At 50.0% G+C, this 15,354-nt stretch overlaps 1 protein-coding gene across 4 annotated transcripts in view; it reads left to right on the forward strand.

Annotated features, from left to right (window-relative positions):
• Nucleotides 1-15,354, forward strand: part of ZMAT4 (zinc finger matrin-type 4) — a 93,935-nt gene that overhangs the window by 67,809 nt on the left and 10,772 nt on the right. For all 4 annotated transcript variants that reach the window (XM_074852435.1, XM_074852434.1, XM_074852433.1 and 1 more), the window contains 2 exons: nt 4,268-4,364; nt 12,211-15,347. In XM_074852435.1, the coding sequence (XP_074708536.1) occupies nt 4,268-4,364; nt 12,211-12,226 (113 nt within the window). In that variant the 3' untranslated portion in view covers nt 12,227-15,347. The remainder of the gene's footprint in view (nt 1-4,267; nt 4,365-12,210; nt 15,348-15,354) is intronic.

Raw genomic sequence — 15,354 nt, forward strand, 5'->3', positions numbered from 1 at the left:
TCGCTGATGGCGTTTCCACCTACACAAGTAATTAAGATTCAGTAAGGCTGCTGTTAATGTGTGCTGTTAAATTAGCGGCTGAGCATTAGAACCTTATTACCTTAATTTAAAGTATTACCAGTTTCTTACTCCTTTGCCGCGCAGCGATCGCGGCATGGTCCGAGGACTTGGGCCGCAGCAAGGTGCCGATGCACTGCCCGTGTCAGCCTGCGCTGCCTTTTCCATCCTTTCTCCTGCCTTGTGGCACCAGGTTTCTGATGTCGCTTGGCTTAATAAAGGAAACAGGAGCTGCCACCTATGGACAGAGGCTTTGACTGTAAAACCATGCTGTGCTGCATCAAGAGTAAACTCAGTAAGGAGAGCATCCGCAAGCGCATTTGCAATTTGATTTTTGTTCCATGCCACGTCATGACACACAAAAATATAGGTGACTACTTAAATACTTCTGCATTATCACTTGCTTGCTATTTTCAAGTACTCATATGATTATTTTAAAAATATTTTTTAAAGAAGGTGTTCAACTTTATGTTGGGCCAAATTCCTAGGTGAAAGATGCATGAGGTGTTTGAGAAAAGTGGGACTGCTCGCACAGCTAGTGTCTGAAGTTCAAAAAAAGACAAGTGGTGTTTTGGGAGTCCGTAGGTACAGGTGGGGAATGGGGAGTGTGTATATAGCCTATGCAGTTAATTATGGTAAGCATAAACTGATCAAATTTGAGAATGCCATACATTACTTGTTCTAAATGAATTGTTTTAACAATTTCTGCAAAGAAATAATACGATAGAAAGTCAAAAGAGACTATTACATGGTACATTAGAACTGTTCTGGAAGAGCACAGCAGCCCGTGCTGAGAATCCCACAGCTCGGGTATTCTTAAGCAGAGCCCTTCAATTAAGCTTGAAATGGTCTGTTCAGATCTTCATGGAAGTGAATCAGTGCAAAGCAGAAACACGACCACAGAGACTCTAAAATTTGCAATTCCCTTTTTTCTAGGACAGGACAGGACAGAAATGACTTCAGCATCAATGGTTTACTGTAACACCGATGTACGTGTAGTGTCAGTGATGCTAATGCAGTCTGTGATGCCGAGGGAATTATTAGGATGTTAAAATACAAAAGAGAGGAGGAGAGAAGAAACTACTCTCTGACACTCAGCATAGTAAGGGAGACACAGAATCAGGGTCTGGAAACACGTAGGTCTGCATTTATATGCTTAATTCATGTCAGGTTTTGCCCTGCATACCAGGTTGCTCGCCCTCTCAGGCATGCCAGAAGGGAAACAGGCGCTTAACGTACGTTCAGCTGCTCTCTGTTCCCTTCTGCAGTATCTGGTTTTGTTATTGCCGTAGTTCCGAAAAGAGGCTTCTCAGTTCTCCCAAAAAAATAGATTTTGAACCCAGCTAGTGATTGGTCTCTTGGCCCAGGTCACTTCCTTGTGGAAGGAGAAAGACTTTAAAAAAAAAAGAAGAGAAAGAAATGAATTAAATCTGCTTTTGCAGGTGTGGAGAAACTTCCCCAGCAGCGTTGTGGCGTCCTGTGATTGCAAAAGTCATTGAGGAATGTTTTGGGTGAAAACCTGACTAGAAAGGCAAAACAGAGTATTAGTGTGTAAGTAATTACCTGATCTGTCAGGTGCTAGGCAGGCTGATATCCTCTCCAGAGGGAGGGAGGAGTGCACCAGGGCACTGAGAATAAATGCCTCAGAAATGGACCAAACTGTGCATTTTCCCAGGAAGTCTAAACTGACACAAATCAAAAATAATATCAGCCATTTTCAGCAGCCACTGGGCAGCACACTGTCTTGGGAAAAGGCCTTTTCTCCTTTACCTCTTACTCTGATCGCTGCCTGTCTGCTGGGTTCCTATTTCTAGATTTTCAGCTTTTCAGAGGTGGCAAAGTCTTGGTTTCCTTGTCCTGCTGAGAACTGAAAATACTCTCAGCCTTAAGTCATTAAATTGTAATTCTGAGATGCAAGCCGTTAAATGAGGAAGAAATAATTTTCCTATTTAGTACAATAAATGGTGTTGAGAATAGCATTTTTTGTATCTCTCTGGGCATCTCAGACGGCTCTTTTTTCTCAGGCTGCTCTGTACAGAGGTTGCATCCGTAACTCTGGACTTCTTCCTTAGCCCTGACCTTCTTCCTCCTTCCCTGAGACCCACCCAGGACAATTCACTTTATTAGAAGGTCTGAAATAACACGGAGTGGAAAGGAGGGTATCGGAAGAAAAGCTGTAATAACTGTCCCACTCTGAGTGTCAGTCTTCAGCAAAAAACTGACCTTTGGTAGCAATGTAAGAGCTATTACAGTTTTTAAATGAGCAATTTTTATTGTATCCCTAAATCTTCTCCTGTCTCTTGCTTTCTTTACCTTACATGACGATTAGTTGAACATGGTTTGGAGACCTTTCTGAGTTGTGTACAGGCAAAGGTGGCTCTTCTGCCATTATAATCCTGCGAAGTCCCCTGTTCATGTGCTGTGCATGCACACCTTTTAGGTGAATAAATGTTGTCTGCAGTGGATGTCTCAGAGACATGAAGTTTGATCTTTGCTGAATAAGTGAAGCACGGGCTGATTTTGTTGGGTTTAGTTCTTCAGCTCGGATGTTTTCCAGTGAATGTGCCGAGAGATTGTTTCTGTGACTTTGCTTATAAATCACTTTGCAGCTCCTGTCTCAGATGTGCATGAAGCTGCTTAATTGCATGGGTTTTTTCTTCCCTGCAATCTGTGCCCGGAGGCAGAGCAGTGCATTAGGAGAGAGATGCTGTTTGCACCAAGCGCCTTCCCTGCGCGGGGGCCGTGGGTGCTGCTCCTCCGGGTCCGTGGGTCTTTTCCCGGGTCCAGCGGCCCCTTCTGAGGGTGCAGCTTTTGCTCCTCCGTGGCCCAGGGAGCGGGACGGGCCATAGTCCCCGTCGCTGTTGCTCTGGGGGGGTTTGTGTGGTTTGGTTTGGTGCTGCTGACACTGTTTGTCTCCTTCTCACCAGCCGGAGATGGCCCTGGCCTGGCCGTGACCCGTGCGCTCCTCTGCAGCCCAGCAGTCACCTCCCTGCCTGCTCCTGCCTTCACTGGCTCCGCCAGCTGCGCTTAGATCATGTTCTCTGCAGCTTACACTGCAATAAAATAAAGTGCAGTGCGTTCACTTAGAGAATCACTTGTAACTGTGGCAGTCGAATAAACGATGAAATGGAAAGTGGCAGAGGCAGCTAAGAGGTTTGTTAGAAGGTTAAAAAACCCCAAGAGATTTGTTAGAAGGTTAAAAAAACCCAAACAAAACAAAACTCCCCAACCCCCCCCAAAACAAAAACAACAACAAAAGTTCATAAGGTTTCTGCCCTGAACCCACTGAGATGTTATTTCCAGCTCTGTGGTACTCAGCTGGCCGGCAGCAAGAGCAACAGCTTTATAAATAGTTGTTTGTTATTGTATCTGTGACGGCTAAAATTAGCAGAGCAAGGGCTGCTTTGCGGTCAGGGCTGCAGACAGGTATTGCAGCCAAGACTAAATCCGTCAGGCAAAGGAGCTCCTGGCTGCCAGCTTTGGGATGGCCACCGGGTACCAGCGCCAGGCTTCCAGCCTTGACCTTCAGGGGGAGGAGGCCGAGCCGCCGGCAGTCGGAGATCGGCAGCTGTGCTCGGCAAACACGGCGGCTAAATCACAGTGGATCCCTCTGGGGGGGAAAAAAGGTTCCTAAGTGATCTGGCTTCTAAATACACTAACGAGGAATTGCCCCGAATTGTGATCGCTCCCAAAAACCCAGAGGAATAAATGGGGCCTCGTGCGCTCATTAGCCCGAGTGCAGCGATGCTCTGTGAGGAGGGCGTGGGGGAGGGATAATGGCGCTGACGAACCGCGGGGACCGGGGTCTCCGGGGGGGGATCCGCCTTTGAACGCTGCTTCATTCTGCCCGGTCTGTGCCTCTTAAAAATATTGCTTTAGGCTTCACTAATGCTTGGATACCCTGCCCTGGAAAAGTCAATAGATGGGTTACTGTAAAGAGAAATGTCTGGGAAACTGGAAATTAAATCTGAGCTCTGAGTACCATCTAATTAATTAAAAGTCTTTTGGGGCAAGGGTTAATGCTGGCTTTGCCCCCCCCCCGCCCAGTTCTTCAGCCATTTTCACTCATTTGTACTTTCCAGTTGCCATTTTGATTCTGAATAGTCTGTAGCCCGGGCACGAAGGCGTTTTCCCCCTGCCGCAGCCCCCACCGGAGCGCGCAGCCGCGGCCGAGGGCAGTGCGGTTCATGACTCTGGGTTTTCTTTGCAGGCCTGAAGCGCAGCTACACGTGCAACATCTGCAACGTCACCCTGAACTCGATAGAGCAGTACCACGCGCACCTGAAAGGCTCCAAACATCAGACCAAGTGGGTACCTTCGCGCTCTCCCGGCGGCCCCCTGTCTGTCCGTGCCTGCCTCGATGAACATACGTGCACTAACGCTTCACGCTGCCGTAACCCGCCCACCGCGGAGCTCTGGGTGTCTGCGGACACGGACCCCGCCGGCACCTCCAGCTTGGGCAGCGCAGGGCTGACCCGAGGGGCTCCCTGGAGCCCCCACAGCGGGCAGTGCTGTTCGCTGTTGCTCTGCCGCCCGTCGCCGCGTGCCCCGGGGACACCCGCTGCGGCTCCTTGCGCTTCCCAGACACCTGCTGCATTTCGCTGCTGGAGGTTTGTCCCGGCTCCTGTGGGCCTGGCGGGGGCCAGGAGCCTGCGGCCGTCCCGGGGACAGGGGGTCCTGCCTGGGGAGGGGGAGTGTGTTCAGGGGGTGTCCAGCTTTCCTGAGCACCTTCCTCCTCTCCTGCAGACCCTCCTGTAGCCCCTTCTCAGCACCCCCCCACGGCTGTCGATCCGCACGTCCTCAGGGACACCCCTTGTCCTCAGCTTGTCCCTCGTAGGGTTTGGGGCAGGAGCGCTCCTTCCTCCTGCTCCCGACAGCACCGCGTGTGTCTGCAGCACCTCGTCTCTTCCCCGTGTCCTCAGCCCGGTGACAGGTTTGCTGTCCCTCCCCACTGAAACACGTTAGAGGATGCTGGGGAACCCAAATACCTGCCCGTCCTCTGCTCAAACTGAGCAGTGCCTGCTGGTTTGGGGCAGATGAAGAAAAAATGGGCAGCAGAGATGTTAATGATGTCTGGTCCTGATGCCACAAGTGTTTGTGCTTAAAGATACCGAGTTTGCAGCTTCTTTCATGTGTTAAACCCCAGAAGAGACCCTGGGAGTGTAATGGGATTAGGTGTTTCCAAGTGAAAATGTTTATGCTGTGATTCAGAGCAATTATGTATGACCCAACTCTGAGAATTGGAGGGAGTCTGCTCTGTCAATTAGTACAAATTATTAAAATGAAGTGATAAAGATACATGGTACCAGAGAGTAGATTAATGAACTAATCTCTCTTAATACACTTACATGTGAGCTTTGGGAACCGTTTCAGGCTGAAGCACTCAGGACCGCCCAGATTAGCAGAGGGATATAAAAGGTGCCATTAGTTACTGCCGTGTGTCAGGTGGCTCTAAGGGCAGCCTGAAAGATGAGGCGGGGTGATCAGAACCAGCAGTAACTACTGATGCTTTGCTTAAGCTACCAAAGGATAATCGCAGACCTTCCCCACCTGATGTTAGACCTTCAAAGATTCCCGATATTATTGACGTTATCTCTCTCCTGTTTGTTCACGAAGCGTTTGAATATCTTCCAAACACTGCCCTTCCTGGGCCCGAGCGCGCAGTCACGTTCAGGAGCTCAGTTAGCGGGAGGAACTGGTGGCATCACTCTCTGATGAGGAGGTGTTCTCCCTCCCTGTCTTTGCAACGGGTGGGTGAAGTGGGACGAGAGGCAGGTGCTGAGTGGCCGTGGTGGCCCAGCACACCCACCCGTCAGGAGCTTTGTGGAGAAGAGGGCTGGGCTCAGGCGAGTCAGGCGTGGTTCCAAGCTGTGCCACGAGCAATCAGGACCTTCCGTAAGTCCTTTACTGCCTCCATCTCCCTTTCTCTTTTAGCCCATCACAGTGACGGTGTGTCCCGGCTCCACCAGGTTACGTGGAGTGACGGGGTCGGTGTTTGTACCCAAATTCCTGCTGCTGGAAAACAGCTGACAGCTCTTCCCGTTGGAAACCTGGAATGAGAGCAGCTGTGGTGTGCTGCCCGGGCACCGAGCTGTAATTTATCCTTCCCCTGCCAGTCCTTCTGATACAGTTCATATTGTTGTTGTTGCTGCTGCTGGTATTATTGCAAAGGATAAAGGAGTTCATTTCCAATCAGAGCAGCCTCGTGGATGGGAAATAGAGATGTGCAGAAACCATGCACTACTTCTTTTCCGTGTCGGGAGGGTGCCTCATCCTCACACCCGCACCTTCTGCTTTTGTTCAATCAGCTGCGATTAGCAGTGTCATCTCCACATGGAGGCAGTTCTGCAGTAAGATAATTCCTTCTGCATCCATTGCTTTCCCAAATGTTTTCTTCCAACTTACGCTGACAGAGATTGCAAAGACTGGGGATCTCTCTGCTTCATCCCTTGTTCTGTAGCTGGCGTAGGGGCCTAACGGGGAGTGTGTTCACTGCAGAGCTCGGGATTAAAGGGAATATCTGGGCGAAGAATCAGCAGGAGCCGAGGCGATAATTCACGTTTGTTTATTGCTGCCCATCGGGGAGAGGACCCTCAACTCCCCGGCTGAGCGGGCAGGGCAGGAGGCCAGGCCGTAGGACGGGGACGCTGGGGACGCCGTTCCGTGGCTGCTGCTCGGCAGAACCTCCCGAGCGCGACTCCTGCGGCGCAGAAGCGCCGGGGAACGGGGGTGGTGGTGGAGCCGCAGGGTCCGGGGGTGCAGCCAGACGCTGTCCCGAGCACACGGGGCGGGGGGGCCGGGCTGGGCTGGCGGCGGGTCCTGGCCCGTCTCACCGGGGAGCAGCCGGGCAAACGGCGCTGCCCTAGTTCAGTGTCAAGGCTCGGTGGGAGTCGCAGCCATTCCCAGGGCTTTCCGGAGCTCTGAAAGCACATGAATTATTGAGAGGAAGGCCCATTTCTCTTTCATCTCGGTGAGGATCGAGCCAGCCTCTGTAGGGAACACCAGCGTGGCGCAGGGGCCTGCAGGACTCCCACTATTTTTTAAGGACCTTCCTCTTCTGCAAATGAATATTCTTGTCAGCCTTTCTAAATTTAGTTTCTTATCATTTATTCATAATGACTTAAATCTGGTCCCAAGAGATTTTCATGGGCATTCAGTGCAAGAGGAAACAAAGTAATAAATTCAAAAGAAAGTATGTTACAAATGTTGTAATGGAATGCCAATTAGAAACGTTCTTCTGACGAATTTCTATGGGAAATTGCTCTGATTATTCTATTTCCTCCATCCATTGTTCATTCTTACACAATTTTCTTTGAGGCTAAGTATCCAAGCACAGCACAGATCTCTCCAGGCCTATAGGAAAGTGCAGGAGCATGGGAGACAATGGATTGGCAGCTTGGGTTTGTGCACAACAAAAGCTCTTCCCACCCTGTAATTAGTATGTAACCAGCTTTTACTGTCCTTGTTTAAAGCTGCTTTTGCAGCTTCGTTGTCCTCTACATGGGACTGAGGGAATGAGTTACCCGTGTCTTTTGTCCTGAATCAGATCTTCCCCCATAGCCTGGGGGGTCTCTAACAGCCACATGCACCCATAACGTGGCTGGACCCAGAGGTGCAGCCCCAGACTGAGTCGGGGGGTCTCGTGGCCGCAGTTCTTCTCTTTGCCACGTACACAGAGGTGACCTTGTGCACGGTGTTTGCACAGGTTGGGCACTTGTGGTAATAGCAGGTAGCAAAAGACTTCAGGAAGGTAAAGTAGTTCATACAGCCCGTGTTCCTGACTACAGAAATAGTGCAGACAGAGACGAAGAAATCTTCATTCCTAGTGCTGTAAGCAAACACGTTGTGAAAAGTTGTTCTACGCTGTGTCGTGACGAGTGGCTGAAGGTACGTGTGGCCTCAGCTCAGCCCTGTTTCCAGCGCAGGGGGATGTGCAGGGCAGCAGAAACAGCACCTTTTGACAGGGCTGCGTTGACGGTTTTGTAGCTTTCTACAAGTGATTCCCTCTTCTATACAAAGGAAGTTAATTTTGAAATCCAGACCTGGTACTTGTGCCGAGTTTCACTGCCGCTTTGTCCCAGAGCAAGGCTGGCTCAGGCAGCACCTCGGCTCCCAAGTGCCGGGTGAAGCAAATGTAAATGTGCTCTGCGCTGGGCTGCCAGGTGAGGGAATTGTCCCCCCGCAGCCCTCCCGCCTGCCTTGGAGACTGTTTTGCCCACTGGTTTTTGCTGTATTCATTATTGTTCGTTAGTGTCAAGACCGTCCTCTTCCTTAGAATTCAGTCTGAAGCCAGTGGATTGCAGTTGCCAAGGCAACAAAACATTTGATGTGGCTGTCATACTTCATATAATTAAAAAAAAAAAAAAAAAAAAAAGAAGAAGGGGGAGCAGTTTGTAAAGGAAAGGGATGTTGCTCTGGAACAGGTTAGCAGGGAAGGTGACTGACTGCAGGCTGGGAGCTGGGGGCACCCAAAACATACCGGACAGATGAGTCTCCTGAAAAGCTGCTTTAGGAGCAAGGAACTTTTATGAGGAATGAGTCAAGTTGTGGCTATTTATTACAGTTCTTGAGAGCTCTCCAGAGAGCAACACGCAGCCGAGACACTGCTAGAGTTGCTTTAAATAACCCAGCGTAGAGCAGCCCTTGAACTCCTGCTGAGCAGGCCACGTTACCGGGACCCCGTCACGTGTCGGCGTGGGCACCGCCGGTGCTGGGGCTCCCTCGGCGAGGCAGGGGCTCGTGGCTGCGTGCCCTGCAGCTGCCCTGTTCTTCTTTTGGGGGTCTCTGGTGGGGAGAGCTTAGCTGTTTGTCTACAGGAATTTCAGGGGCTCGCCTGAATGCTTCTGACTGAATTTGTTTGACCAAAAGATGGGGAAAATGGGGGGTTGGGGGGAAAGCGGAAAGTGTCTTGGCTGGCATTTTGGTGTTGAAAGAAAGATGCAGGAGGAGGTAGCTAATATTGAGCTAGTCCTTATCCCTCTGGCCAATGAATATGCAAAGCAAGATAATGTCTACTAACTCCCATTTTTTCTCCAGGGTGCAGGTATTTTAAGCTGTATATTTGAAAATACAGGAAAAATGCATCCTTATTTATCTTACCATAAAGTCAGGAGTTGGGGCGAGAGTTGGATACAGGAGAATATTTCATGTAAGGCATCACAGATCTGGCATCCGGCCGGTTTAGGTCCGGGGTCAGGCAGCGTTCACTGGAGCTGCGTCGGGACCGTGCGCTCGCCCGGAGCTGGGCGGGGGCTGCTCGTGCGGGGGGGGCCGAGCTCAGCGCCGGGCTCTGCTCCGCGGCACAGAGGCAGGTTTTGAAATGCGGCTGGACCCTGGAACATCTGCAGCGGGGAGGAGCGCTAAACCTTTAATTAGGGATTTATGAACTGTGTAGAGATGATTGAGTCATTGTTTGACTTGCTTTCCAGAAATAGATGTGGGTTTTTTTAATCTCCCCTTCTCCCTCCCTCCTCCCCACGACAAGCAGAGGAGCAGCAGAATGAGGAGCAAGGTGCGAGGCAGCGCCCGCTGCGGCTGGGCCGCGGTCGGCACCAGCAGCTCTGTTTCGGAAGGGACGAAACACGGGCTGGTGAGGAGCTGTGGGAAGGAGGGCAGGTTCTCGCGGAAACACTGGGGGAGGCTCCCATGCCAGCCTTCCCCTTAGGCTTGCCATAGGCTGCAAGAAACAAAACTTCCTTCTTTTCTGGTTTATGTAAACCATAAAGATGAAAAATTGTTGCTCAAAGTGATTTGCAACAAACAACAGAGAATTAAAGTCTTGGGTAGCTGTGAAAGAAGCCGGAGGATATCTAAACTCTGGGGTCAAAGAAATGCTCGTGTGGAATATTAACTCAGGGCTTTGCAGAAGCGCTTCCCCCCGGGCAGCGGGGCTCAGGGCGCTGTGTCCGTCGCTGCGCTGGGGAGATGCTCCCAAGGGCCCGTGCCAGGGCTGAAGTAGCTCCTCAGGGGCTCAGGGATGAAAGGACCAACGATGCTGTTGGCAGGGTACCAGAGCCCAGACCCCCCTGTGATGCCAGTGCCACCTCTGGGCTGGTTGCAGATAGATCAAACGCTGTAATAAGATGCGGGATGGCGAGGGCTGCGAGCTGTCCTCCGCCCTCCTGGCTGTCAGCGATCGGAGGCTGGGATCCAGCCCTAGTAATTAAGAGTCTGACTATATGGGGATAATGATTCCCACTTCCATGAAGAAGAACTTTATCTTCTTGCCTTTATTTTGTCTCTTTGATCAGCCAGACCTCTCTGCCACATCTAGAGCTCACAAATGTATTCTGGGGTTTTATAACCACTCATTTACACATTCATAGATGCTAATACACATCTAGGTTTCCCTTTCAAGCTCATGCTTTCTGATTAATTTCAGGATTTCTGCAGAGAGGGGACCCAGTCCTGCAGCTGTTGTTGGGGTAAAATCAATTCAGCCTACCAAAGGAGTGCAGCATTCCCAGGGGCGGAGAATGGTCGTTTCTAGTTTGGAGGGGGTGCTCTGGAGACCCCTCTGCACGGCCCTTCACCTCGTCCTTGGGTTGCACCCTGTGAAAGCCCGGACGATTAACGGCCTGCTGAGGAACAACTGACAGCAGGCTCGGTGCTGCTGCGGGTTTTTCTGATTGAGAACACAGATGTCTAATTGGAATAGGGTATTGGTTAGCATAAGCTGCTTGGCTATTCAGAAATCAGAGCTAATCAAAATATTGTAAGTATCATGCCTGGAGACATGTCACCCTTCGCCATGATTGCGTTGCCGTATTTTTTTCAATCTATTTAAGAAAGTGTAAACAAACACTTGCACCCTGCTGTCTGCAGCGAGTCTGAGGGGGCGAAGGGGGGGCAGGTCCCGGGGCTCTGCCGGGGGGGCTCTGCCCGTGCCCCTCGGGGCCCTTTGTGGCTGTCCCCGCTCGGGGGGGGTTGGAGGTTTAATGCCGTGCCCAGGAGCAGGAGACAGGACTAGAAGAGGGCTTTGGTGTTCCTGGCCTGACTTTGTGTCAGATTTTATACGGAATGGTTGTGCTGTTTCCCCTGGACTTTTCCTGGTGCTGGAGGTCGAGCTCCCTCCTGCACATCCTCACCCAGAGTGAATTCACTCTTTGGTATAAGATTTCCAATAAATTTTAGGAAATTATAATAAATATTTGAGTTGTACTGTGTATTTTACAACCAAGCCAAATGATTTTTTTCTTACCTTGATGACTGCAGCTTTTATTGGTAGCAGCAGCACTTTCCATGTGCTTTCTGTAAGGTATAGTGGCTGATGCCTAAAATATAAAGAAGCCTTTAGAGTGATAATAACTCCAGAAGATGAATAGTTATAAAAGGTAGATGGAATTGAAAGGCATTTTAATTTGTCATTATTTCAGTTCCAGAGAGCAGCTGAATAATTACACTGCCTGTGAAGAGAGAGGGTGTAATACTTTCTCTCATTATAGGATTAAATTGTCTCCCTTCCCTTTTAATGTAAGTGAAAATAAAGCTATCTCTGATACCTTCTGTTTTGATCATAATTTGAAAGCCCCAGAACGGCTCGTGCAACTTTGTTTTGTAGTGTCGGGTGTGTGGATTAATTATTTTAATATAAAGCGTAAACATTGGACCGATTTCTCAAAGTGTAAACCTGAGACCGCCAGCGCTTGCTGAGTGAGAAATTCCTCATTGGCCAAAAGTGTGTTGGGTCACGAACCGGGCGAGTTTTGCAGGGTTTGGGAGGCTCTTAAATTTAAATTGAGGACCTAAAGAAAGTACACTTTTCTCAAATTGTTACAGCAGTTTTCTTTCATAAAACACAAAACTGTCCTTAAAATTGCAAATGTTTTAGGTAGAAAGAGTTTATTTATATGTTTTTTTAGAATTGAAGTCTCCTCATTGCTCACATGAAAAATTTCTTTGGTCACGATGAGAAATTTGCAGGTTTGCCCCAGTACCGCTTCGCCTGGGATCTGCCGTCGGTGCTGGGTCCCGCCGGAGCTTCGGCCGCTGCGAGGGGTGGGGGGGAAGGGGGCGAGGGGCGAGGTGCTGCGGGGCTGCCTGGGCCAGGGTGCGGGCAGAGGCGTGGGCAGAGGTCGGGACGGGCACAGGAACCGGCTCTGAACCCGGGGTGCCGGGGCGGAGAGTGACCTCGGCCTCGTCTCTGTCTTGCAGCCTGAAGAACCAGTAGCAGATCGTCGGCCGCGACAGGGAAAACCACGGAGGCTTCTCCTGCGGAGGGCAGCTGGCAGCGAGGAGAGGATGCTTCTGGGACAGTGATCCTGTGTGGATTCGATAATTAACATGTAACTAACCTTCGCTTTGGACAAATACATGGATTTTTTTTTTTTTAATTTTGTGGTGAGTTAAAATATTTCAATGGATTTTTTTACCCTTTCAAGATAATATTTATTCAGCACAGAGTCTAGAGTATGATAACTATCCTGTAAATACAGCACTTAATCATCACTCATCTTCAGAGACAGTGGAAACAAAATATTTTACTTTTTCATATTTATTCTTAGATTCCTCCCAAGAGTATAAAATTATTCTATTACTTTATCCATGATAGTGATGTAATCCGTCTTCAATCAGAAATAAACATACTTTCTTCACCTTCTCCAGCATGGTTTGTGTCAACACATAAAGAGCAGCAAAAAATGAATCACGGGGATTGTGTAACGGATGAATTTTTTCCTTTCCTCTTTGTCTTCAGAGAAACAAATGGTTCACTGAGCAAAGAAAACTAAAATGAAAGCGTAAAATCATTTTCCTGCCGGTAGGATTCCTACAGGCTGGACGGAAACCGGTCGCTTTATCAACTTTGATGCAAACCCAAGGCCGGACGCTGCTCTGCCCTGGAGCGGGCAGCCCCCGGCAGAGCCGCAGGAGGGACGGTGGCACCGGCCGAGCTGCCCCACGCGGGTGCCACCGGCTGCCAGCGCGGCCCCAGCGCGGCCCCAGCGCGGCCCCAGCGCACCCGTACGGAGACGGCGGAGAGTCGGCGGGGACCGGCGGTGGGGACGGCGGAGAGGCAGCGCGTGGAGGCTGGTTTCAGGACACCGAGCCCTCACCAGCCTCCGGGTGTTACCGGCGCGGCCGCAGTGGTGAGGTCGCCCCTCCGGCCGGGCTCCCACCGCTCCCGGGGAAGGGACTGCGGCTTGGGGGGTCCTTGCTCACAGGGAGGACAAAACTCAAAAGGATTTGAAGAGATCAAAAACTGACCAAAAACCAGCCTTAACCGTCCAAGAGGAGCGCTGTTCAGCCCCCAGCTGGTCCCAGTCCCCACCAGTTTGGTGCTCGTCTACAGGGAAGGGGCTTCTTCCTCACTGGCTGTAGGGGAGCAGAACCAAAAGTAACTCCATCCCCTGGCAAGAGGGAGCTCACAAGGATTTTAGTTTTTCTACTGCAGTCAGCACAAAGAGACCAGGTTTCTTACCGAACCCCCTGCAATGCAAAGAGCTACAATAAACAATCCGGTTTCCCGTCGGTACCACGAGCAATGCAAAACAAACCTGGCTGTGCCCTGTCACACAAACTGGGTGAGGGCACTTTGCATGCAGAGAGCCTGTCTTGTGAATGCTGCCAGAGATTAAGCACCACCTTTTTAAAGAGCAGTCTGGTTGTTTTATATATGTCTAGTAGCACAATTCTTCAGAGACTGTGGCCATTTGCCTGCTTCGGCACCGCTGAAATAACAGGCTTTGACATTTCCTTTTTGTGCACGCTCGGCTAGAGGCTCGCTGGTGTCTTTGGAATGGAGCGGTGATGCGTACGGATCCCTCAGTTCATTTACCAGGAATCCCAGCGAAGTGCAAATCCACTTCTCCAGTGTCTCGAGGAAGAGCGGTGACCTGCTGCTGCTGGCTCTGCATCGGGGAAACTTTTTAATCCACCCACAGCTCACGACCGTGGCCTGCAGGTTTGTGAATTTTCTGCCAAGTGAACAGATCGTACATAGATGATTAATCTGTGTCCTCCATCCGCTTTTCTGCACCTTAATAAACCAAAGCAAAGCAAAGTGTCTTGCTCTGCATTTTGGTGTTGAGTAGCGCTGTGTGTTCCGGATGAGAGGTGTTTGGGCACATCACTTGGAAAACTGCAGTTGTGATGCAAATGTAATTTTGTATGTTCATAGAGTTGTTGCTGTTACTGTGTATTTGTAAGGGGGTAGCCCTGCGCCGTCCGGCTGTGCAGCAGAGGATGCTGTAGGCACTGTTCCGTAGCCTTGGTCTGTCTCGCTCTGAGGTTTGTTCAGCAGAGCAGTCCTGAGTGGCAGATGTGCACATGAAATCAAGGCGGCTTCACGGCAAGCCTGCGCTGAACCGTATTTTGGGGAAAGGCAATATTTAAAGTCATTAAGCCACAAGGCAGCACATGCTCAGAAGTAATTGTCCTGAAGCCAGTGCTGGTACCTGTAGGACTCGGTCAGTACAAGCAATTCTACTTGTAAATGAGCCGTGGGATGAAGCAGGAGCAGGCTTCTCATGGAGGGGACCTTGTGCTGCCAGAGGAAGAAAAATAGTCTTCATCTGCTGCTGACAGGGTTCTGTTTTTCATCCCCCTCCCTGCCCCGGGAAGAAGTTCATCTTCGCGGCCGGCTGGAGCGGAGCGCGGGCTGCAGGCAGCTCCGGGTGTTCCCGCCGCAGCTCCGTGACACGCCGCAGGGAGCAGCCATGGAAGCTGCTTTGGCTTTCCTTCGCAGCGATAATATTGTGTAACTGGCTTCCGAATTACTGTCTCATCTGGGACTCTGAAATCCCTCACTACCTCGCTGCTGCGGTCACCCTTTTAATGAAACAAACCCGGTTTTGTGGTGGAAATGATTCCTTTACCTTGCAGAGGCAATTAAAAGCCCAAACTGAACAGATTTATTTTTAAAAGACTCTTTCCAAATCTTCACAAGAGAAGAGTAATAATCCTCCTAAATAAGGAGGAAGATCAATATTAGATGTTGCTCCATGGAAGCCCGTGTTATGTTGACTGCCAGCAGTGAGGACTAGACCCCTCTAGTCTGAGAAGAAATGAGACTCCTGTGATTTGGGTTTGGGGTTTTTTTGCCACAACATATGAAATCTGTTTGCAAATATACTGAATAGGCAACATTCAGTGCTTTATCTTCATTTGGCATTTAATCAAAGCAACACGCTACATCTTTATAATAGCTGGACTAATTGACTTGACAGAACAGAGCAATCATGTTGGTCATCTTCATATTTGGTGAGATGAATACAGATACCATCGTGTGTGGTGACAGAGGTTACAGACAATGTGGGACAAAGTCCCTAACTCATATGTTTGAGATGTGACAGGTAGGAA

The sequence above is a fragment of the Strix uralensis genome, chromosome 28, assembly GCF_047716275.1.
Source record: "Strix uralensis isolate ZFMK-TIS-50842 chromosome 28, bStrUra1, whole genome shotgun sequence".
Lineage (NCBI taxonomy): Eukaryota > Metazoa > Chordata > Aves > Strigiformes > Strigidae > Strix > Strix uralensis.